This window comes from Oncorhynchus nerka, linkage group LG10 (genome assembly GCF_034236695.1).
Source record: "Oncorhynchus nerka isolate Pitt River linkage group LG10, Oner_Uvic_2.0, whole genome shotgun sequence".
NCBI classification, from domain to species: Eukaryota; Metazoa; Chordata; class Actinopteri; order Salmoniformes; family Salmonidae; genus Oncorhynchus; species Oncorhynchus nerka.
This window is the reverse complement of record NC_088405.1, coordinates 65,215,068-65,239,895: the sequence shown is the minus strand read 5'-3', so window position 1 is coordinate 65,239,895 and position 24,828 is coordinate 65,215,068. Positions and strand designations below refer to the sequence as shown.

The following is a 24,828-nucleotide window of genomic DNA, read 5'->3' as shown; positions in this document are numbered from 1 at the left end:
ACCTTACAGTGAAATGCTTACTTACAAGCCATTAACCAACAATGCTTTAAGAAGTTAAGAAAATATTTTAAATGTGTTAAGTAAAAAATAGAAAAAAGTAACAAATAATTAAACAGCAGCAGTAAAATAACAAGCAAGGCTATATATACAGGGGGCACCGGTTAGTCAAGGTTATATGTACATATAGGTAAAGTCACTTTGCATAGATAATAAACAGAGAGTAGCAGCAGCGTAAAATAGGGGTCTGGGTAGCCCTTTGATTAGCTGTTCAGGAGTCTTGTGGCTTGGGGGTAGAAGCTGTTAAGAAGACTTCTGGACCTAGACTTGGCGGTCCGGTATCGCTTGCCGTGCGGTAGCAGAGATAACAGTCTATGACTAGGGTGGCTGGAGTCTTTGACAATTTTTAGAGCCTCCTCTGACACCGCCTGATATAGACATCCTGGATGGCAGGAAGCTTGGCCCTAGTGACCTACTGGGCCGTACACACACACTCTGTAGTGCCTTGTGGTCGGAGGCCGAGCAGTTGCCATACCAGGCAGTGATGCAACCAGTCAGGATGCTCTCGATGGTGCAGCTGTAGAACCTTTTGATGATCTGATATAAACACAAGATCAATGTGTGAGATTGCATGGAATGAGGATTGTTCTGGAAAACCTCATTAAAAATACACATTTTGGCTCATACTGTACCAGTGCATCAATGAAGTAATGAAGACAATCAAGTTTTATTTCTCTGTGTTACAAAAACGTAAGGCATGGATTTTACTGTGAGTTTTCCCTTATCCCAAAGCTGTTGCTGGTGCTGCTGTTTCTCAAGTTGTAGTCACACACACAGTGGTCTTCACCTTTCATACTCCTGTGTACTCATATGCACAGTAACCTTTAAACAGACAATCAGCTGGGATACCACGCCTAGAATCGCGTGAGAGAGAAGACATGAAGAGAGAGAGAAAAATACAGGAAGAAAGTGAGGGTGACACATTATATACAGACTGAAAGAAAAACGCAACCTGTAAAGTGTTGGTCACGTTTGCAGTTCGGCGTAGTAACCGGCATCAGTGGACAAATGCTCACATTCGATGGCTACTGGCACACTGGAGAAGTGTGGTCTTCACGGATGAATCCTGGTTTCAACTGTACCGGGCAGATGGCAGACAGCGTGAATCAACAGCCTGATCAAATCTATGCGAAGATGTGTCACGTTGCATGAGGCAAATGGTGGTCAGATACTGACTGGTTTTCAGATTGTTTCATTTAACTGATCCTTTCCCCTACATTTTGTGAGAACCAACAGATGCATATCTGAATTCCCAGTCATGTGAAATCCATAGGTTAGGGCCTAATGCATTTATTTTTGATTGACTGATTTCCTTATATTAACTGTAACTCTGTCAAATCTTTGAAGTTGTTGTATGCTGCGTTTATATTTTTGTTCAGTGTAGCAATGGCATGTCTAGCAATGCCTCGTAAATTCACCAAAAGTATATATTAGGCTATCAATGAGTATGGTTAAGCTATTCTTCATAGTGCCAGTGAATTGAAGTTGAAAATCGCCAACAGCATCAGTTTAATTAGGCCTAAATGTGCAATAAACACTTGTGCCTATAGATTATTTAATGAAACACTGGTTGGCTGTTGATGTCCTAGGTCAGGGCTCTCCAACCTTATTCTCTGAGAGCTAAATTCCTGTAGGTCTTCGCTCCAACCCCAGTTGTAACTAACCTGATCAGTTTATCAACCAGCTAACTATTGAATCAGACGCGCTAGATTAGGGTTGGCGTGAAAACCTAGAGGATGATAGCTACATCGCAAAGCACTATATTATTTCCGCAAACCTTTTTGGAAAAGGCATGTTCACTTTCTCATCCACAAACACAATCATGTGCAAATATGGTTCAGAAGCTCAAATCAGCAGGGTGGGGGGCATCGTTATTAGGAAGGACATGGATCGTTAAAATAATGATTTGCCTATGATCGCACTTCATCAATTTAAATATTATGGGGAGACCTATACATTTGGCAGCCAAATAAGAGTTATCAGTGTTGCCTATTATCGTCTAGACATCAAATAGCTTTACGCCACAACAAAACCTTCCATGCTTCCGTCATAAGAGTCAATCCATTTAAAAAAAAAATTGAATTACAGGGGAGTTTTGAAAAACAAATATTGTGTGAATAGAGCCGTGGAATAGCGCACATGCTTGTATAACAATTACAAAACCAACGTCTCTAGTAAAACCAGTCCGAATAGAGCTATACCAAGGCAAAAAATAGGTTTATCAGCAGAGTGTGCCGCATCATCCCATGGGAACCGTCAAGTCGGCACACTGCAGAAATATCACTGAAATATTTTAGTTCCTACACGTTACCTTCTATATTCAAACAAGATGCCATCCAGGACCTCTACACCAGGCGGTGTCAGAGAAAGGCCATAAAAATAGTCAACAACCACAGCCACCCCAGTCAAAGACTGTTCTCTCTGCTACCGCACGGAAAGCGGTACCGGAGCGCCAAGTCTAGGTCCAAGAGGCTTCTCAACAGCTTTTACCCCCATGCCATAAGACTCCTGAACAGGTAATCAAATGGCTACCCGGGCTATTTGCATTGCCCCCCCCCCCCCTCTCTTTTACGCTACTACTACCCTCTATGCAGTCACTTTAACTATAACATTACATTCATGAACATATTACCTCACTTAGCCCGGCTAACCGGTGCACCTGATGATTACCCGGACTATTTGCATTGTGTCCCGCCACCCCCCTCCCCCTCTTTCACATTTCTGCTACTCTGTTTATCATCTATGCTTAGTCACATTAAACTATACCTACATGTACATGTTACCTCAAATTAGCCCAACTAACCGGTAACCGGTACACATTGACTCTGTACCGGTAACACCTGTATATAACCTAGCTACTGTTATTTTCACTGTCATTTAACGTTTTTTTCTTTACCTAATACCATTTTTTTACTTAAAAATTTAACTGCTGGTTAGGGCTTGTAAGTAAGCATTTCAATGTAAGGTCTACATCTGTTGTATTCGGCAAACATGACAAATACACTTTGATTTGATATAGGCCTTTTATAGGCTAAATGTATGAGAAATGGGCAGCATCATGCTCATGTCAGTCCTTTAGAACGCACATGTAGTCTTCCTAGTAGCAGTAGTGTGTATTCATCGATACCAAGGGTAGCCAGGCTTCCCAAAAAAAGACCAAATAAAAAAATATAAAAACATAAATAATCTCTTTAACTCTGTTTCATCATTTCCCTTAAATTCGCAAGAGGCTGAATGCGCGTTCTCACTGGAAACAGCGCCCCCCTGTCTCTCTACGTGTAGGCCATCTATCTGATGCTGTCTGGTCCAAACGAGTATGACATTGTTGCCGCCCATAGCATTGAAGGCAAGGGAAGATAGCGAGCATCTTACCTCCCTTGACAAAAAAAAGTATGAAAATTTAGCCAATCAGCATCGAGCTAAACTGAGCGAGTTTATTGAATGGTCCTGGTGCTCCACAAAAAAGTGTCAAGGGAAGCCAGCTTGGATTTGGCTTCACTCCTATCAAATCCCATTGAGAGCACACATCATTGACAGAAAAACTTGAATTGTTGCATCTCGTTGTGTTGTTGTCTAAATTAGCCATGGATGGAAATAGAGATTTGGACTTGTGGTTTTACTTAAAATCTCCGTACTGGCCAATGATTATAACAGCGATTCTGATCCAACCATTAATTCATACATTGTTGTTCCCCTGAACTGAGAGGATGGAAGTTCAATATGTAGAAGGCTAATGTTAACTAGCTAATGTTGCCCATGAATGGAAATGCAAGCAAGCATTTTAGCCAGGTAGCCTGGGACAACAAAAAACAAAAGCTTGTACTGTATGACAGAGTGATAGACCGTTTCATCAAAATGAAAGAGAAGAGGATGGCATTAGCATTTCTCTACAAGTAGGGTGAGTCAACAGGTTTTTCCTACTTGCACGAAAGCGCACACACACACACAGAGAAATTAGAATCATGGACAGCTACATCATATTTAACTTACGTTGATTGGACTAAATCGTTTTTGGTATCATTTTGTTGTCATTGTATTAGACTAAGCAAAGGTGATTTGATGTTGAAATGTTGAAGTTGAAATGGTGCTGGAATAGTAGAGGCAACTCCTGTTTTCTTTGCGACTTGCGGTAACTCTCTGTGGTTCTAAATCAATAGTTGTTTAGTGGTCCAAAAAGTCGTAAACAAACTACCTTAACCATGCTGTAGGTCATGTAACTGTTTGATACTGTACATGCAATTTGTGGACTTCAATGGACAGAGGTTGCTATCCAGTTGTGATAAAACAAAGGTGTGGTTGAATTTATTCTGCCTTCTTATGGTCTCTGCCTTTTGGCTTACATGTCAGTCGCAAGGCATATGAATTAACAGGTTGTAGAGCAAACAGCGCTTCTCTAGTGATTTTACCCATATACAGCTACTGCCGAATAGGACTCTGCAATGAGGTGCTGTATGCACATCAGTTTCAGCGTGTTTTGGGAGTTGAGCAAGAGTCGACTCCAACCACAGGAGTATGAGTCGACTCCAAGAATCCTGGAGTCATACACCACTATACAGCGCATTCGGAAAGTATTCAAACCCCTTCCCTTTTTCCACTTTGTTACGTTACAGCCTTATTCTAAAATTGATTACATTTTCCCCCATCAATCTAAACACAATACCCCATAATGACAATTTTTTTGCAAATGAGGTATGACGCTACAAGCTTGGCACACCTGTATTTATGTTTCTCCCATTCTTCTCTGCAAGCTTTGTCAGGTTGGATGGGGAGCGTCGCAGCACAGCTATTTTCAGGTCTCTCCAGAGATGTTCGACCGGGTTCAAGTCTGGGCTCTGGCTGGGCTACTCAAAGACAATCAGAGACTTGTCCCGAAGCCACTCCTGCCTTGACTTGGCTGTGTGCTTAGGGTCGTTGTCCTGTTGGAAGGTGAACCTTCACCCCAGTCTGAGGTCCTGAGCGCTCTGGAGCAGGTTTTCATCAAGGATCTCTCTGTACTTTGCTCTGTTCAGCTTTCTCTCAATCCGGACTAGTATCCCAGTCCCTGCCGCTGAAACCCATCCCTACAGCATGATGCTGCCACCACCATACCGTAGGGATGGTGCCAGGTTTCCTCCAGACGTGATGCTTGGCATTCAGGCCAAAGAGTTCAATCTTGGTTTCATCAGACCAGAGAATCTTGTTTCTCATGGTCTGAGAGTCCTTTAGGTGACTTTTGGCAAACTCCAAGCGGGCTGTCATGTGCCTTTTTACAGAGGCGTTGCTTCCGTCTGGCCACTCTACCATAAAGACTGGTGGAGTGCTGCAAAGATGGTTGTCCTTCTGGAAGGTTCCCCCATCTCCAAAGAGGAACTCTGGAGCGCTGTCAGAGTGACCATGGTCAAATTGCTTGGTCACCTCCCTAACCAAGGCCCTTCTCCCCCGATTGCTCAGTTTGGCCGAGCGGCCAGCTCTAGGAAGAGTCTTGGTGGTTCCAAACTTCTTCCATTTAAGAATGATGGAGGCCACTGTGTTCTTGGGGACTTTCAATGCAGCAGATGTTTTTTGGCACCCTTCCCCAAATTTGTGTCTCAGCACAATGCTGTTTCAGAGCTCTATAGACAGAATTCCTTCAACCTCATGGCTTAGTTTTTGTTCTGACATGCACTATCAACTATGGGATCTTATATAGACAGCTGTGTGCCTTTCCAAATCATGTCCAATCAATTGAATTTACCACAGGTGGACTCAAGGCAAAGGGTGGCTACTTTGAAGAATCTCAAATATATTTTGTTAACATTTTTTTGGTTACATATGTGTTATTTTATAGTTTGATGTCTTCACTATTATTCCACAATGTAGAAAATAGTTAAAATAAAGAAAAACCCTTGAATGTGTAGGTGTTTTGACTGGTACTGTATATATACATACTTTTTATCTAGCTGTGGACCCCCTGCAGTACCTCAGCGGACCTCCAGGGGTTGGTCCTGGTTATTTGTATATTGATCCTGATTATCCCCGCATTACAGAAACTCAAATGTGCTGAATATGTTTTTATGTACATTCATAGACTTTCCTGAATGATTTCCCACATGACATAATATAATGACAATAGTGAAATGTAGGGGTAACTTTTTGATGTAGTAGATTTGTATTGGGTCACTCCGCCATATACAGAATAAACATTTGATATAAAAGTCCCTTGACGTTTTCAGGCAGTCAAGATCGGGGCTCACATCTGTACTGAGAGTAAGCCAGAGTCTGACTGATCAATGGTGTGTGTATGTACTGTATGTCCTTATCAGATACGGATGGTATACGAGTCTGAATGGGTTACATAGCGGACCCAGCGCTGCGACGGTCCAGGCTGTATCGGGGACAGGCGGAGGAATCTAATTTGCAGTCCTGTGCAGGTGTACTTCGGCAGCTCAAAGCTCAGACTGACCGGTCCCACTTCCTGTAACGAGGCAGCGCTAAGGCCAGAGACCTCCAGCTGAATGTACAGAGAGAGAGGAAGTGGTCAGCATGTTGGTCAATCATATACAAAGTTGTCTATCTACTAATAGGGGCATATAATGCACTTGCAAAGTTTCCACTAACGTACAAGACCAGTCAAAAGTTTGGACACACCTACTCATTCAAGGGTTTTTCTTTATTTGACTATTTTCTACATTGTAGAATAAATGTGAAGACATTAAAACTATGAAATAACACATATGGAATCATGTAGAAACCAAAAAGTGTAAAACAAATCAAAATATTTTATATATTTGAGATTCTTCAAAGTAGCCACCCTTTGCCTTGATGACAGCTTTGCACACACATGGTATTCTCTCACATGGTATTCTCTCAACCAGCGCATGCATTTCAATTAAAAGGTATGCCTTGTTAAAAGTTCATTTGTGGAATTTCTTTCCTTCTTAATGCGTTTGAGCCAATCAGTTGTGTTGTGACAAGGTAGGGTTGGTATACAGAAGATAACTCTATTTTGTAAAAGACCAAGTCCATATTACAGCAAGAACAGCTCAAATAAGCAAAGAGAAACGACAGTCCATCGTTACTTTAAGACATTAATGTCAGTCAATCTGGAAAATTTCAAGAACTTTCTTCAAGTGCAGTCGCAAAAACCATCAAGCGCTATGATAAAAATGGCTCTCATGAGGCAAGGAAAGGAAAGGAAGACCCAGAGTTACCTCTGCTGCAGAGGATAAGTTCATTAGAGTTACCAGCCTCAAAAATGGCCAATTAACTGCACCTCAGATTGCAGCCCAAATAAATGCTTCACAGAGTTCAAGTAACAGACATCTCAACATCAACTGTAAAGAGGAGACTGTGTGAATCAGGCCTTCATGGTCGAATTGCTGCAAAGAAACCACTACTAAAGGACACCAAGGGTAGCCTAGTAGTTAGAGCGTTGGACTAGTAACCGGAAGGTTGCAAGTTCAAACACCTGAGCTGACAAGGTACAAATCTGTCGTTCTACCCCTGAACAGGCAGTTAACCCACTGTTCTTAGGCCGTCATTGAAAATAAGAATTTGTTCTTAACCTACTTGCCTAGTTAAATAAAGGTAAAAAAATACATAAATAATAAGAAGAGACTTGCTTGGGCCAAGAAACATGAGCAATGGACATTAGACTGGTGGAAATCTGTCCTTTGGTCTGATGAGTCCAAATCTGAGAATTTTTGTTCTAACCGCTATGTCTTTGTGAGACGCAGAGTAGGTGAACGTATGATCTCCACGTGTGGTTCCCACCGTGAAGCATGGTGGAGGAGTGATGGTGTGGGGGTGCTTTGCTGGTGACATTGTGTGATTTATTTTGAATTCAAGGTACACTTAGCCAGCATGGCTGCATCGATACGCCATGTCATCTGGTTTGCTCTTAGTGGGACTATCATTTGTTTTTCAACAGGACAATGACCCAAAACACACCTCCAGGCTGTGCAAGGGCTATTTGACCAAGAAGGAGAGTGATGGCGTGCTGCATCAGATGACCTGGCCTCCACAATCACCCGACCTCAACCCAATTGAGATGGTTTGGGATGAGGTGGACCACAGAGTGAAGGAAAAGCAGCCAACAAGTGCTCAGGATGTGAAAACTCTTTCAAGACAGTTGGAAAGACATTCCTCATGAAGCAGGTTGAGAGAATGTCCAAGAGTGTGCAAAGCTGTCAATAAAGCAAAGGGTGGCTACTTTGAAGAATCTCAAATGTAAAATAAAATATTTTGATTTGTTTCACACTTTTTTGGTTACTACATGATTCCATATGTGTTATTTCATACCTTTGATGTCTTCACTATTATTATACAATGTAGAAAATAGTACAAATAAAGAAAAAACGTTGAATGAATAGCTATGTCCAAACTTTTGAATGGGACTGCATGTTAACCATTCAATGCTGTCTGCATATGCATCATTGCTCGATGCGAAATGGCTCATGGATTTTGAGAACCTGATCTGCACCTCACAATCTGATCTACAGCAAACACGTGTGCAGAGAGGTGATTCTTCCTGATTGATAAGAAGTTCCTGATTTCCTAACATCATAATCATTGAAACTGGCCTATTATACCCTCACACTACCAGTATCTACTATTTCCATGTTTCCCATTGTTGTTTGGATATGTTTAGTCACCTTGAACAGGGCGGAGAGCTGTGCGCCCCCAGGGAAGCGAGGGATCTCCCAATGGACAGCCTTGTTTTTTGGCTGCAGCTCAGCACTCTGGTCTGGGCTGCTCAACTCCTGAGAGAGACTGGAGAACAAAGAGGGTGAGAAAAGAGAGAGGAGGGGGAGCTTGTTATGTAGTGTGTGTGTGTGTGTGGGGGGGGTTACACATAGTGAGAGACAAAGCAAAAGATGGAGGGAACATGAGATAGAAAAAGGAGTTTCTTCTCACCGAAGCGAGCCCTTGGGTACCGGTATTGTAATAGAAACATTAATAGCAGCGCTGTAAGAGAAAAGAGATTGCCTCAGTGACAGAGGGACCTAAGTTGCAGCCCAGTCAGAGAAGGCAAGGACAATCACACTGACAGACTACACGATCATATGTTATTAAACTATTATAATGTGCATCATACAACATGATAAAGTGTTCAATGACTACCACATATGCTCCATGCAAACTCTACATTCTCAACATACAGAAGATGCATATCAGCAAATAAGCATTTCCTGTTAATGGAGAACTGACCTCTTTGGGGGCAGGTCACACCGCAGCTTCAGGTACATCAACAACCTACAGGGGAAGAACAAGTGTGTGTTAAGGGTGGTGGTTGGGTTGTTTAAAGACTTGATTTCCCAACACTCAAGTTAGTAAAATGGGGAAGTTAAAATGACTGTCATCAAAGAGTAAGGGAAATCTGTGTGTTCTACATATTTTGAGATGGTTCTGGTAAAGGGTTCTCTACCCAACATGAATGAACAGGGTTCTGTACCTGCCACCACTGTCCCTCTCTATAGAAGGGAATAGACGGAATGGAGGGGCTGTGGGCAGGTCATCACACAACTGGTATTGCATCACTGTTTGCTAGAGAAGGAAAATGTTTGTAAGAAACTGTGAGAGAATAAATTGGTTTATATAACAGTGAGATACAAGTATTGTTGTAGTGTTTGTGTGTGTGTGATTTAGTAAATTCCATGAGCACCTCTCCTTGGCTGGGACACACTTTCAGAATTCTATAGGTGTCAAACTCATCCAGCCTGACAGCCTGGTGGAAGCTGCACTCATCCACACGAACAGCTGCCCCATAACCTGAGAGGAGAGAGGGTGGGGGAAGGGAAATTACATTTGGAATATATGGCAGAATCCTAATTTGAATAAAAGTCGATAGCAGACTTTTGTGTAATGCCTTGATGTCAATGAGAGAGCTGAACGAGAATGTGTGCAAATATGAATCCATGGGAATTCAGCCCATAGTGACTGTGCTCTTCCACAACATGGATAAGAGTACAACTAAAGGTCAATAACATCCATTATGACAATCAATGCCGTGGCAGGGAATCATACGTTTTAATACAATGGCCTCATATTCATCTTATGCAGGATTTTACAGGAAGTGTAGTAATCATTCAGGTCACCCATCCAGTCAGCACAGTGACTGCTGATCTTATAAAATTGACTAATATTGCCAGTGAAGGATGTAGTATTTGCAAAGGGATGGTACCAACCGCTCAGCTGGGACTTTCCTATGCTGAACTCTTCATTCAGTCCAATCCGCATCTCTATCAACAGGGTGATGAACAGAGTAGAGGGGGAAAGGGAGAGAAAGTGATGAGAATTTGACACGGAGGAATTTGGATTTGTACTTGCCCTCTATTTACCGTACCTACTCTGGCAGCTTATCATTCAAAATGAAGACTTGAAACACGAAAACTCACCTGAGCAACTTGGCATGTAACACTTCACTCTGATCTCTCCCTCAATGTCTGCCTTCATCAGAACTCCCTGGAGAACAGTGAGGGAATTAATTGCTTTGAGAAAGAGAAATGGAAAGGACAGAAAGTAAGTATAGGTTAAAGTGCAACTCTGCCCCTTTTCAAGCTCATATTCATGATCTCCAGCACCAAGCCAGAGATGTGAAAACAGCGCATTTCTATGCCTTGAAGAACATTTTTTATAACATAATATAATTATATAATAATATAATTGGTTCTACCCAATGACCTAATCAGAAGTTACAACAGTGATTTTCAAACACTATGAGATGTGTGGTGACTTGGAGAGCAAGAAACTCGTTACAGGTTTTGAAAATCACAATATTTTAAAACGTTTAATCCTAGCCTGTGATATCACTAACTACGTTTCCCTCCACAGTTTTTGTGAGTAAAGTCATATTGTGTAAAAAATGCAGACATCATTTTTTTGTTATTCTTCTGTTTTTTTTGTGAGAAATGGAGGTCGAAACACATTTATATGCAAATATTGATGTAATGCCCATCATATCGAAGTAAATTTAGTCATGCGATGACATGTGGTGTGTGTGTGGTCCTACTGCGACTCTGGAAACCATGCAGTTTAGTAGGCTATCGATTACGCCATGCCTGCTCCTGCTCTCCCTCTCTAGCGTCCGAGGGTGCCCTTCATTACGTACACCTGTCACCATCATTACACGCATCAGCGCTTACTGGACTCACCTGGACTCCTTCACTTTGTTAATGGCCGCCCCATCTATATCTGTCTGTTCCTCCGTTGGTTCCCCGTGTCAGCATTAATGTTATTATGTTTTCATGTCCAGACGCTGTCCTGTCCCGTTTCATGTCTGTGTTTAATTAAATGTTCACTCCCTGTACATGCTTCTGGTCTCCAGTGTCTGTCCTTACAGATTAACTCATTTATGATGAGCTTCACGGGGTGGTGAAAGTGCACTGTGATCTTGATGCTCCTTTCCAATAAATATCAAGGGTCTTATTCTGGTGACATGATGATCAATGCTTGACAAATAAAAATATTTTCACACTTATCCATAATAATCTCACCATGTAGACTAGCCCACCTGCACTGTATCTGCAAGCTGTTGGCTAGAGCCCTTGTCCCAAGACCAGAGTAGTAGGCACATTTGCTATTGAAAACTTAAGCGAAAAAGTTAATTTTGTGTGCACTACATCATCACGCACGGACTTTTATCCCGCAACATGTCAGTTTGGTAGAAACACGGCCTCCCGAGTGGCCCAGTGGTCTAAGAAACTGCATCGCAGTGCAAGCTGTGCCACTAGAGATTCTGGGTTCGAGTCCAGGCTCTGTTGCAGCCGGCCGCGACCGGGAGACCCATGGGGCGGCACACAATAGGGGAGGGTTTGGCTGGCAGGGATGTCTTTGTCCCATCGCGCACCAGCGCAACCTGTGTTTCGGGGGACGGACAGCTCTTGACCTTCACCTCTTCCGAATCCATACAGGTGTTGCAGCGATGAGACAAGACTAACTACCAATTGGATACCACGAAATTGGGGGGGGGGGGGATACAAACATTTGGTAGAAACACACCACTGGTGGGAAAATGCACATATTTTCTTTATGCAGATTTCAGAATATTCACATGAAAATCTGTCGCCAATTGGATGGACACCTAGCTACAGAGCAGCGTTTTTTTAGGACCGTTCTTCTTATCCTCTTAACTAGAGATCATAGAAATGCGCCATTTTCACATATGTAGAGAGACTTGACCTTTAAGGAAGAGATACTGATCATATGCATGGCTCCACCATGTAATCAGTGATACTTACATTGGCACCAATGACTACAGACATCCTTTCAATCACATCCACAAATATCTCGTTTTTGCCTCCCTGAAGACAGAAGGGAAAAAACAAGGTGTTGAATACATATATACAAAGAATTCATACATATCTGTACATCTTCATCGATCAACACACTAGCACCTTGGAATAGCCCATAACATCCAGCAGTAGACACATTCTTTACCTGTTCTCCTTGACTTGACACGATGGGCCGTGTGGCAGCTGCACTGGGGGCCACTTTATTCTGCTGGGTGTCTGCTCCAAACTGACCAGGAGGGAAAAGAAAGTGGAATAAAAGAGCTGAGTAAGTAGGGCTCAACATGTTAAGGTTAAAAAGCAGATAACCAGGAAATGTTAGCAAATGGGACCCAGTGCACTTATTTTCAGGGCAGCCCCAAGAGTCAGTGTGATTGTGACCATGCATTGGTGTCTTACCAGCCCCACGTTACTAAGGTCAAACAAGCTGAAGGGTTTGGAGCTGACCGCCTCAGACTGGATGAAGTTCTTCAGGATATCAGTAGAGGTCGTCTGAATGTAACCAAAGTCCTGATGGGGATAAAGTGAGAGAACGGTGGGACGAGAGAGAGGGAGGAAAATAGATGACAGTGGGAATAAGGAGGAACGGAGATAGGCACGGATAACTAGGACCAAATATAGGGCCTTCAAAATGGCATAAAGATGGATGCCAGAAGAGAGAGAATACTCACCACTACCTCATCCAACAGCTCATAAATGAGAGCAAAGTTCATCTGGACAGACTTCTCTGACAGACAACCACAGTAGTCCTTAACCAGGGCTGTTAATCTGTGACACACAGTAAGCAAAACATTAACGCACGCACGCACACACACACACTAGAGGCCAACCTGTAAATCAGGTTGTTGTGGAGAGACTGATGCACACCAAATGAGATATTAAATACACAGAAAGCTACTTGTAGAATACATTCCTTACAGACACAATTACCTATTTAGGAACTCGATGATGGTGAAGGGAGAGGCATCAGCTTTCGTCGTGGCAACCCAATAGAGCCCTCCCTGTCTGATGTGAACAAAATGCAGCTCCTTGTGTTTCTGTGGGCAACCATGGAGGGAAATCACATTACTGTTTGAAACTATGATTATACCGTAATAGACGGCTGATCAAAACCCACACCATGCCTATTTGCCAAACCCTTCAACTTACCATTACAACTGGAGGTTGGCCACCAGTCAATGCAGTGACCATCTCATAGAATTTGTTGACAGCATCTTTTCCAGCTTCACCACGGACTAACAACTCAGGGTTAAGGCCATTCATTATTCACAGCATTTCCAATGACAACTCACTGGGAGAAATGCCTGAAGATTAAGGATATGTGTAAGAGGGAAAGGTAAGATATTATGATGTAGGATACAGTCTTTGTAGATGAGGTGATCTCCTTTGGAGGACAATATGAACACCTGGGATATCATCTTCCTAGAGGGGAAAAAAAAAACTATGCATGTTAGTCGGTAACATCAACCGAAGTTAACTCCAACTAACATTATAACGACCATGACATCGACAAAACCCACTGTGAGCTCTGACTATCAAACATCAGCATTTCAAATGTTATTCAGTGTTTATGAGATTTACGTACCAGCAGCCAAATAGCAATCTACTTAACGTTACTTGTCTAGGAATCGTGCCTCCAATCGTGTCTGCTTTCCTACAGGATGGTTGCTTAGCTACTTGATAATACAAAATACCAAAATCCCTACGTTGACAGAAATGTAAACTCGAAGAAGATAGGTATCACATTATTCGTAACTAGCTGGCTAGCTAGCCATCGTTTATTTACGCGTCAATTCTTATTTGGTGTTTGTTGACTGGCAGCTAAATCAACCTCGAGTTTCACAGCGCCACCTAGGGAGATTATTTCAGTTCCTGCACTTTCAATTTCACAACAGCTAGAGTTGTATTTTTGCATCATAGAATAGCTAGCTATATATTTTATTGGATCAATGCATTTACAGTAAATATGTATATTTTATAAAGCCCCCAAATAATATATAATAAAGCTAAGTGTCATGAACGTGGTGAACCAGAGGGTGGCGGTACTATATGCATATTGATTTGTATCTTAGTACGGCTGTGCGGAAGTGGATGGGCGGGGTAAGGGTCAAACGTGAAAATGGCTTCTCCGAAAACTGTTCCTAAAGATGCACAGGTAAGAGTAAACCGTCTAAGGTACAATTTCTGGGATGTCATAGTTTCATTAGTGTAGCTTCAGTGGTGATGAGTGTTTAGTTAGATATCTTTTATGACAGCTGAATTAAAGTTTCTAGTTTTTGCAGGATTGTGTCAAAGTTCGCTAGCTAGTGAGCTCGCTAACGTTAGCTAACTAGCTAGGTAATTTAGCTAGCTTGTTATTTATTTGTCAGCTAGCTAACGTTAGACCTAGAAGAAGAGACGCTCTTCATTTTAAATGTGCATTGTAGAGTAGCTGTCCAGCAATATAACTCCATATCATTCTAACGTTGTTTTTGTGTAATGGCATCTACTTGCCTATTGGGAATGGTAACTAATAGCTAGCTTGTTAGTTAGCAGGACAAGCTAACGTCAGCTGCTGACTGTTATTGTTGTAACTAGCTAGTGCAGTTGATGACAACACATGGAAATATTACTCTACTTCATGTTTGTCCATGCAGCCACACAACATACTGCATTTCTTGCTTATGTGCTCATATTTTTCCATTGCAAAGGTTATGATCCAAATCCTCAAAGACATGGGGATAACAGAGTATGAGCCCAGAGTTATTAATCAAATGCTGGAATTTACCTACAGTAAGTATACATTCAACTCTCTCAGGTTAGTTATGCTCAGTGTGCAATATTGCATGTTTAGTAGTTACAAGACACCAACGTATCAAGACAATGAACAGCTGTCCTTATATATCATTTGATTTTACAGGATATGTGACAACTATTATTGAGGATGCCAAAATCTATGCAACACATGCCAAGAAGAACATTGTGGATGCTGACGACATAAGACTTGCAATCCAGTGTCGAATGGACCAGTCCTTCACCTCCCCACCACCACGAGATGTAAGATTTTAAACTAGTGCCAAGACAGACATTACATTTTTTTCTGATGTTCATAAATGATCTAGACTAACTTCTGACAATGTTGTCTTTCTGTAGTTCCTGCTGGATGTAGCTAGGCAGAAGAACCAGACCCCTCTGCCCTTGATTAAGCCATACACTGGGCCACGCCTGCCCCCTGACCGTTACTGTCTTACTGCGCCTAACTACAGGCTTAAGTCCATACAGAAAAAGGTAGCCTTATGTTCTGCTTTGCAGATTTTACTGCACTTGCAATCGATGTTTATTGTATTCTATTCCAGTATGTTCTCTTTTGTGAATCCTTCTGACTGTTCCTCTTCTGTGCAGGTGTCCTCATCTGCGGGGAGAATAACAGTGCCTCGCCTCAGTATAGGAGCTGTGTCCAGCAGGCCCAGCACGCCTACCCTTGGTGAGGGACCATTTTGTGCAATCTATGTTTTCACTCATACGTGTCATTTTATTACATGTTTTTTTTAAACACACTGCTCCAAGTCCTTATTTGACAGTGGGATGTGGGTTTGCTTCCTGGTGTGCAGACCTGTTGCTACCATATCTGTTGTTTTTGTAATGAAACAGAAAATACATGTACTCCTTCCTTCCTGCATGTTTCCAGGCACTCCCTCAGTGCAGACAGTCACAACCAAAGTGGGGACGCCAGTGTCACTGTCGGGGCAGCGCTTCAGCGTTCAGATCCCATCCTCACAGACTGCAGCCTCCAAGTCCTGTAAGACTAACCTTAATTTTACACTGCTAACTTGCTTCAGATTGCTGGTGAAGGAGTCTACTGTGATCTTATACATTTTATACTATGTATTTACATCATTAGAGAATGTCGCCGGAGGAAATGGTGGCCGGTTTACGAGCTCCTGACCAATTGTGCGATCTCTAATATTAAAGACGTCTCAATGTTCTTCTCACCTTAGTTAGTATGGACTACAGACTATTATGAGGTATTCTATCTGTATTTTTCGTAGCTGTTTATTTACTGTCACAAACTGGTGCTGGCACTAAGACCTTAATCAACAAGCTGTTTTACCTCATTTCTACCAGCACCCCGGTGCAGGGTAAGATGGCGCCGGAGCAGAAGGCAGACGTGCCCCCAACTGATCGTTTTTTTGTTCGTTTATCTGCATTTGTAACTTGCTGCTACCGTCTCGTATGACCGAAAATAACTTCTAGACATCAGGACTGCAATTACTCAACACGAACTAGCAGAATCCTTTTTCTTCTTTCACAACTCTGACGAGCCCGAGGCGGAGGATATACAGCTCCCTCGGGAGCAGACCCAGACCCCCATGATCTGCGTGGAGGTGGAGAAAGAGAGGCCGGAGAGTGGGCTGCCTTCTGAGAAGGCGATCGAATAAACCTCCACTTCCCTCAATTCTGCTAGCAAACATGCAATCTTTGGACAATAAAATCGACGAGTTACGGGGAAGATTCAACTACCAATGGGACATTAAAAAGAGTAACATCTTATGCTTCACGGAGTTGTGGCTGAACGACGTCAATATCAACATACAGCTGGCTGGTTATATAATGTACCGGCAGAGGCTGCACTCCTAAACAAGAAAACGCTCACCCAGAGGCTGCACTCCTAGTAGCCGGGGACTTTAATGCAGGGAAACTTAAATAAGATTGACCAAATTTCTATCAGCATGTTAAATGTGCAACCAGAGGGAAAAGAACTATGGACCACCTACAGTTGAAGTCGGAAGTTTACATACACTTAGGTTGGAGTTATTAAAACTCGTTTTTCAACCACTCCACACATTTCTCGTTAACAAACTATAGTTTTGGCATGTCGGTTAGTTTCCACAAGTCTGGTTCATCCTTAGGAGCAATTTCCAAATGCCCGAAGGTACCACGTTCATCTGTAAAAACAATAGTACGCAAGTATAAACACCATGGGACCACGCAGCCGCCATACTGCTCAGGAAGGGGACACGTTCTGTCTCTTAGAGATAAACGTACTTTGGTGCGAAAAGTACAAATCAATCCCAGAGCAACAGCAAAGGACCTTGTGAAGATGCTGGAGGATACGGGTACAAAAGTATCTATATCCACAGTACAACGAGTCCTATATCAACACAACCTGAAAGGCTGCTCAGCAAGGAAGAAGCCACTGCTCCAAAACAGCCATAGAAAAAGCCAGACTACGGTTTGCAACTGCACATGGGGACAAAGATTGTACTTTTTGGAGAAATGTCCTCTGGTCTGATGAAACAAAAATAGAACTGTTTGGCCATAATGACCATTGTTATGTTTGTAGGAAAAAGGGGGAGGCTTGCAAACCGAAGAACACCATCCCAGCCGTGAAGCACAGGGGTGGCAGCATCATGTTGTGGGGTGCTTTGCTGCAGGAGAGACTGGTGCACTTCACAAAATAGATGGCAGCATGAGGTGGGGAAATTATGTGGATGTATTGAAGCAATATCTCAAGACATCATTCAGGAAGTTAAAGCTTGGTCGCAAATGGGTCTTCCAAATGGACAATGACTCCAAGCATACTTCCAAAGTTGTGTCAAAATGGCTTAAGGACAACAAAGTCAAGGTATTGGAGTGGCCATCACAAAGCCCTGACGTCAATCCTATAGAAAATGTGTGGGCAGAACTGAAAAAGCGTGTGCGAGCAAGGAGGCCTACAAACCTGACTTGGTTACACCAGCTCTGTCAGGAGGAATTGGCCAAAATTCACCCAACTTATTTTGGGGAGCTTGTGGAAACCTTTGACCCAAGTTAAGCAATTTGAAGGCAATGCTACCAAATACTAATTGAGTCTATGTAAACTTCTGACCCATGGAGAATGTGATGAAAGAAATAAAAGCTGAAATAAATAATTCTCTATTATTCTGACATTTCACATTTTTTAAATTAAGTTGTGATCCTAACTGACCTAAGACAGGGACATTTTTACTAGGATTAAATGTCATGAATTCTGAAACTGAGTTTAAATGTATTTGGCTAAGGTGTATGTAAACATCCAACTTCAACTGCGTACTCCACACACAGAGATGCATACAAAGCTCTCCCTCGCCCTCCATTTGGCAAATCTGACCATATTTCCTTCCTCCTGATTCCTAAAAATTAAAGCAGGAACCACCAGATCAATAAAAAAGTAAGATGAAGCAAATGCTAAGCTACTGGACTGTTTTGCTAGCACAGACTGGAATATGTTCTGGGATTCTTCCAATGGCATTGAGGAGTACACCACATCTGTCATTGGCTTCATCAATAAGTGCATTGATGACTTCGCCCCCACAGTGACTGTACGTACATACCCCAACTAGAAGCCATGGATTACAGGCAGCATCTGCATTGAGCTAAAGGCTAGAGCTGCCACTTTCAAGGAGTGGGACTCTAACCCGGAAGCTTATAAGAAATCCCGCTATGCTCTCCGGCGAACCATCAAACAGGCAAAGCATCAATACAGGACTAAGATCGAGTCGTACTACACCGGCTCTGATGCTCGTCGGATGTGACGGGGCTTGCAAACCATTAGACTACAAAGGGAAGCACAGCCAAGAGCTGCCCAGTGACACAAGCCTACCAGATGAGCTAAACTACTTCTATGCTCGCTTCGAGGCAAATAACACTTAAACTTGCATGAGAGCATCAGCTGTACCGGAAGACTGTGTGATCACGCTCTCCGCTGCCGATGTGAGTAACACAGGTCAACATTCACAAGGCCACAGGGCCAGATGGATTACCAGGATGTGTACTGCGAGCATGCACTGACCAACTTGCAAGTTTCACTGACATTTTCAACCTCTCCCTGTCCGAGTCTGTAATACCTACAGTGGGGCAAAAAAGTATTTAGTCAGCCACCAATTGTGCAAGTTCTCCCACTTAAAAAGATGAGCGAGGCCTGTAATTTTCATCATAGGTACACTTCAACTATGACAGACAAAATGAGAGAAAATAAATCCAGAAAATCACATTGTAGAATTTTTAATGAATTTATATGCAAATTATGGTGGAAAATAAGTATTTGGTCACCTACAAACAAGCAAGATTTCTGGCTCTCACAGACCTGTAACTTTTTCTTCTTTTTCTTTCTTTCTGTCCTCCACTCGTTACCTGTATTAATGGCACCTGTTTGAACTTGTTATCAGTATAAAAGACACCTGTCCACAACCTCAAACAGTCACACTCCAAACTCCACTATGGCCAAGACCAAAGAGCTGTCAAAGGACACCAGAAACAAAAGTGTAGACCTGCACCAGGCTGGGAAGACTGAATCTGCAATAGGTAAGCAGCTTGGTTTGAAGAAATCAACTGTGGGAGCAATTATTAGGAAATGGAAGACATACAAGACCACTGATAATCTCCCTCGATCTTGGGCTCCACGCAAGATCTCACCCCGTGGGGTCAAAATGATCACAAGATCATTTTGGGGGGGGGGGGGGGGGCCTAGTGAATGACCTGCAGAGAGCTGGGACCAAAGTAACAAAGCCTACCATCAGTAACACACTACGCCGCCAGGGACTCAAATCCTGCAGTGCCAGACATGTCCCCCTGCTTAAGCCAGTACATGTCCAGGCCTGTCTGAAGTTTGCTAGAGAGCATTTGGATGATCCAGCAGAAGATTGGGAGAATGTCATATGGTCAGATGAAACCAAAATATAACTTTTTGGTAAAAACTCAACTCGTCGTGTTTGGAGGACAAAGAATGCTGAGTTGCATCCAAAGAACACCATACCTACTGTGAAGCATGGGGGTGGAAACATCGTGCTTTGGGGCTGTTTATCTGCAAAGGGACCAGGACGACTGATCCGTGTAAAGGAAAGAATGAATGGGGCCATGTATCATGAGATTTTGAGTGAAAACCTCCTTCCATCAGCAAGGGCATTGAAGATGAAATGTGGCCGGGTCTTTCAGCATGACAATGATCCCAAACACACCGCCCGGGCAACGAAGGAGTGGCTTCGTAAGAAGCATTTCAAGGTCCTGGAGTGGCCTAGCCAGTATCCAGATCTCAACCCCATAGAAAATCTTTGGAGGGAGATGAAAGTCTGTGTTGCCCAGCAACAGCCCCAAAACATCACTGCTCTAGAGGGGATCTGCATGGAGGAATGGGCCAAAATACCAGCAACAGTGTGTGAAAACCTTGTGAAGACTTACAGAAAACGTTTGACCTCTGTCATTGCCAACAAAGGGTATATAACAAAGTATTGAGATAAACTTTTGTTTTTGACCAAATAATTATTTTCCGCCATAATTTGCAAATAAATTCATTGAAAATCCTACAATGTGATTTTCTGGATTTTTTTTCCCCTCATTTTGTCTGTCATAGTTGAGGTGTACCTATGTTGAAAATTACAGGCCTCTCTCATCTTTTTAAGTGGGAGAACTTGCACAATTGGTGGCTGACTAAATACTTTTTTGCCCCACTGTATGTTTTAAGCAGACCACCATAGTGACTGTCCCCAAGAAGGTCAGAGACCTGGAAGTGTGGTGCCAGGACACCAACCTCTCCCTCATCGTGGGCAAGACAAAGGATCTTATTGTAGACTACAGGAAACGGAGGCCCGAACACACCCACATTTACGTCAGGGCTGTAGTGGAGAAGGTCAAGAGCTTAAAGTTCCTGTGTTCACATCACTAATGACCTATCGTAGTCCAAGCACACCAACACAGTCATGAGAGGGCACGACAATGACTCTTTCACCCTTAGGAGGCTGAAAAGATTTGGCATGGGCCCTCGGATCCTCAAAGTTCTACAGCTGCACCAATGAGAGTATCTTAAATTGCTGCATCACAGCTTGGTATGGCAACTGTTCAGCATCCGACCACAAGGCACTACAGAGGGTAGTGCATACGGCCCAGTACATCACTGGGGCCGAATTCCCTACCATCCAGGACCTCTATACCAGGCAGTGTCAGAAGGCACTGAAAATAATTTACATTGACCTCTCATTTATTTATTTATCTTAATTTAATTGTTTTGCACTAACTCCCTTGACTGGCACACTCACTAGACTCTATCCACACACACACACACACACACACACTACACTGACACTCCAACACACACAGTACATACAACACACAAACACATATGCTTATTGATGCCACACACGGACACACTTTCACATACGCTGCTGCTATGATTGTTCTATATCCTGATTACCTAGTCACTTTTACCCCTACCCCTTGATACTGTATTACCTCAACTACCTCGTAGCCCTGCACATTGACTCTGTACTGGTACTCATTGTATATACCCTTGTTATTGTTTTTATTGTTAATATTTCATTTTTATTTGGCAAATATTTGTATTTTTTTCAACTGCAAAAGTCTACACCTGTTGTATTTGGCGCATGTAACCAATACGATTTAATTGAATTCAAGTCTCTCAGATGCTTCAATTCAGTTGTTTATTCACTTAATAAAATGTGCATTTTAAATGTTCATAATAAATCCTGATATTTTTGTCTTTTGTTCTCCGACAGCCACACCATCCACCCCAATGGTTCAAAATGTCCTCATCAACCCCTCCCTGATCGGATCCAAAAAGATCCTCATCACCACCAACATGGTGTCACAGAACTCGGCCAGCGAATCGCTGAAGAGGAAGCATGAAGACGACGATGACTATGATGCATTATGACCTCATGGATAATCTGATAAAGGAGTCAGCTAGATGAAATCAAGAGTGTGCTGTAAATATAGTAGAAGGTAGTTTTGAGGTTAGCCAGCCAGCCTACAATTCCCCCATCATTGTTGTGGACATTTAGTAAGTGTAGTGTCATGCCTGTTTGCCACTAATTTTTGTATATAAAAATAAAAAAGTGTGAATAAATGTAGTCTATGAAATGTATTTTATGGAACACTAGATGGACACATTACCACAGTGCAGGATTTAGCTTGAAACTAAGTTTTTAAAAAAATATTTAAAACTTCTAATGGTACTTCAAATGCAGAAAGCAAGATATGAGTGAATACAATAGGATTTTTACACTTCCGTCTGGTAATAGTTTAGAGGACTTGTTCCACTCAGTTGCTAATAGAGGGAGACGTCAATCTGATGACTCCATGATCTGATTATTTTTATTGGGAATATACTCTTGAATACCAAAGCAGTAGACTTGTGCACTTTTTGTCATTGTCCTGAGATGAACAGTAAGAAACGGATTGTCCTGTCAACTTCCCCAGCTACTACAACAATCAGACATTGCACATTAATAACGGAGTAACATAAGTATAGATGTACATTCGGACATATGGGTTTAAATTCTTCTTAACAGGATTAGTGATGGATGTATGGTCCAAGAAACGGACCAAATCAAAGTTTATTGGACGCGCACACAGTTCTCCTTTTCCCAGTCTCTAATCCCCATGTCTCAAGCTGACCACCATCATTCCTGTTCCCAAGAAATCTAAGACTACCTGCCACAATGATTACCACCCTGTAGCACTCACATGTAAGCATGAAGTCATTTGAAAGGCTGGTTATGGCACACATAAACTCCAACATCCCAGACACCCTAAACCAGGGATCATCAACTAGATTCAGTCACGGGCCAATTTTTTATTGAGTGGCTGTTCAGGGGACTGGATCATAATTGCAAATAATATGTACTGCAAATTAACCGCAGGAAGCCCAAACAGATCTATTTGACTAAAACATAATTTCTTGCTTACTGTATAGGATCACATACACTGAGTGTACAAAACATTAGTAACACCTTCCTAATGTTGAGTTGCACCCCCCTTTGCGCTCAGAACAGCCAGAATTTATCAAGGCATAGAATCTACAAGGTGTCGAAAGCATCCAACAGGGATGTTGACCCATGTTAACTCCAATGCCTCTCACAGTTGGCTGGATGGCCTTTGGGTGGTGGACCATTCTTGATACACACAGGAAACTGTTGAGTGTGAAAAACCCAGCAGCGCTACAGTTCTTGTTACACTCAAACTGGTGCGCCTGGCACCTACTACCATATCCCATTCAAAGGCACTTAAATATTTTGTCTTGCCCCTTCAACCTCTGAATGGCACACATACACATTCAAAGTCTCAATAATCTCAAGGTTTAAAAATCCTTCTTTAACCTGTCACCTCTCTACACTGATTGAAGTGTATTTAACAGGTGATATCAATAAGGGATCATAGGTTTCACTTGGATTCATCTGGTCAGTCTGTCAATGAAAGAGCAGGTGTTCCTAATGTTTTGTGCACTCAGTGTATATCTCTTAGCATGGGAATACTTTGGAACAGATTAAAAAAGTAAAATCATAATTATTTGAAAGAAAACTTGGGGGGCTAAATAAAATCATCCATGGGCCACCAGTTGGGGAATCCTGACCTAGACCCACTGCAATTTGCATACCGCCCCAACAGATCCGTAGACTATGAAATCTCGATTGCACTCAACACTAACCTCACCCACCTAGATAAGAGGAATACCTACAGTGCATTCGGAAAGTATTCAGACCCCTTGACTTTTTCCACATTTTGTTAGGTTACAGCATTATTCTAAAATGGATTAAATAATTGTTTCCCCCTCATCAATCTACACACAATACCCCATAATGACAAAGCAAAATAAATGACGGAAATATCACATTTACATAAGTATTCAGACCATTTACTCAGTACTTTGTTGAAGCACCTTTGGCAGTGATTACAGGCTTGAGTCCTCTTGGGTATGACGCTACAAGGTTGGCACACCTGTATTTGGGGAGTTTCTCCCATTATTCTCTGCGGACACTCTCAAGCTCTGTCAGGTTGGATGGGGAGCGGCGCTGCACAGCTATTTTCAGGTCTCTCCAGAGATGTTCAATCTTGGTTTCATCAGACCAGAGAATCTTGTTTCTCATGGTCTGAGAGTCCTTTAGGTGTCTTTTGGCAAACTCTAAGCGGGCTGTCATGTGCCTTTTAAATGAGGAGTGGCTTCAGTCTGGCCACTCTACCAACTCTGTAACTGTTTTAAAGACACCATTGACCTCATGGTGAAATCCCTGAGTGGTTTTCTTTCTCTCCGGCAACTGAGTTAGGAAGGAGGCCAGTATCTTTGTAGTGACTGGGTGTATTGATTCACCATTGAAAGTGTATTAATAACTTCCCCATGCTCAAAGTGATATTCCGTGTCTGCTTTTCTTATTTTTACTAATTTACCAATCGGTGCCCTTTTTTGCAAATCATTGGAAAACATCCCTGGTCTTTGTGGTTGAATCTGTGTTTGAAATTCACTGATCGACTGAGGGACCTTACTGATAATTGTATGTGTGGGGTACAGAGATGAGGTAGTCATTAAAAAATCATGTTAAACACTATTTTTGCCTACATTCAAATGTATGCCTACATTCAGATATAACTATCTCTGTTCAATAGCGCTTACCCTTCAATTCAAACCCTTGACCAGTTGTCTGAGAGAGGAATGTTGTTTCGATGTGCCAATGCGTAAGCAAGTTCTCTGCATTTGAGGCTACTAAGCCCATGAAACCGGTATTCAAGATTCTTAGCA

At 42.4% G+C, this 24,828-nt stretch overlaps 2 protein-coding genes across 2 annotated transcripts; one reads left to right on the top strand and one right to left on the bottom strand.

Annotated features, from left to right (window-relative positions):
- Nucleotides 1-6,071: 6,071 nt before the first annotated feature.
- Nucleotides 6,072-14,092, bottom strand: ap4m1 (adaptor related protein complex 4 subunit mu 1). Its single transcript, XM_029670980.2, has 16 exons — nucleotides 13,891-14,092; nucleotides 13,666-13,727; nucleotides 13,455-13,540; nucleotides 13,236-13,342; nucleotides 12,977-13,073; nucleotides 12,705-12,815; nucleotides 12,454-12,534; nucleotides 12,255-12,317; nucleotides 10,413-10,479; nucleotides 10,203-10,256; nucleotides 9,680-9,786; nucleotides 9,470-9,561; nucleotides 9,226-9,270; nucleotides 8,932-8,982; nucleotides 8,670-8,787; nucleotides 6,072-6,526 (listed from the first exon to the last, which is right to left on the bottom strand). Exons 2-16 carry the CDS (start codon nucleotides 13,721-13,723, stop codon nucleotides 6,335-6,337), a joined length of 1,329 nt encoding a protein of 442 aa, XP_029526840.1. The 5' UTR covers nucleotides 13,724-13,727; nucleotides 13,891-14,092; the 3' UTR covers nucleotides 6,072-6,334.
- A 283-nt stretch (nucleotides 14,093-14,375) lies between these two features.
- On the top strand, nucleotides 14,376-22,161 carry LOC115136466 (transcription initiation factor TFIID subunit 9-like). Its single transcript, XM_029672045.2, has 7 exons — nucleotides 14,376-14,460; nucleotides 14,996-15,077; nucleotides 15,205-15,341; nucleotides 15,438-15,572; nucleotides 15,687-15,768; nucleotides 15,973-16,083; nucleotides 21,812-22,161. The coding sequence occupies exons 1-7, from the start codon at nucleotides 14,425-14,427 to the stop codon at nucleotides 21,967-21,969; spliced, it is 741 nt and encodes a 246-aa protein (XP_029527905.1). The 5' UTR covers nucleotides 14,376-14,424; the 3' UTR covers nucleotides 21,970-22,161.
- The last annotated feature ends 2,667 nt before the right edge of the window (nucleotides 22,162-24,828 follow it).

Excerpts from the sequence above, each read along its gene's own strand:
- ap4m1 (XM_029670980.2), bottom strand. The coding sequence starts at position 13,723 with ATGATATCCCAGGTGTTCATATTGTCCTCCAAAGGAGATCACCTCATC. Across the intron at positions 13,343-13,454 it reads GCCAACCTCCAGTTGTAATG|AAACACAAGGAGCTGCATTT; the intron begins GTAAGTTGAAGG and ends GGTTGCCCACAG. Across the intron at positions 6,527-8,669 it reads AGCTCTCCGCCCTGTTCAAG|CTGGAGGTCTCTGGCCTTAG; the intron begins GTGACTAAACAT and ends CTGTACATTCAG.
- LOC115136466 (XM_029672045.2), top strand. The coding sequence starts at position 14,425 with ATGGCTTCTCCGAAAACTGTTCCTAAAGATGCACAG. Across the intron at positions 15,769-15,972 it reads GCCCAGCACGCCTACCCTTG|GCACTCCCTCAGTGCAGACA; the intron begins GTGAGGGACCAT and ends GCATGTTTCCAG. Across the intron at positions 16,084-21,811 it reads GACTGCAGCCTCCAAGTCCT|CCACACCATCCACCCCAATG; the intron begins GTAAGACTAACC and ends GTTCTCCGACAG.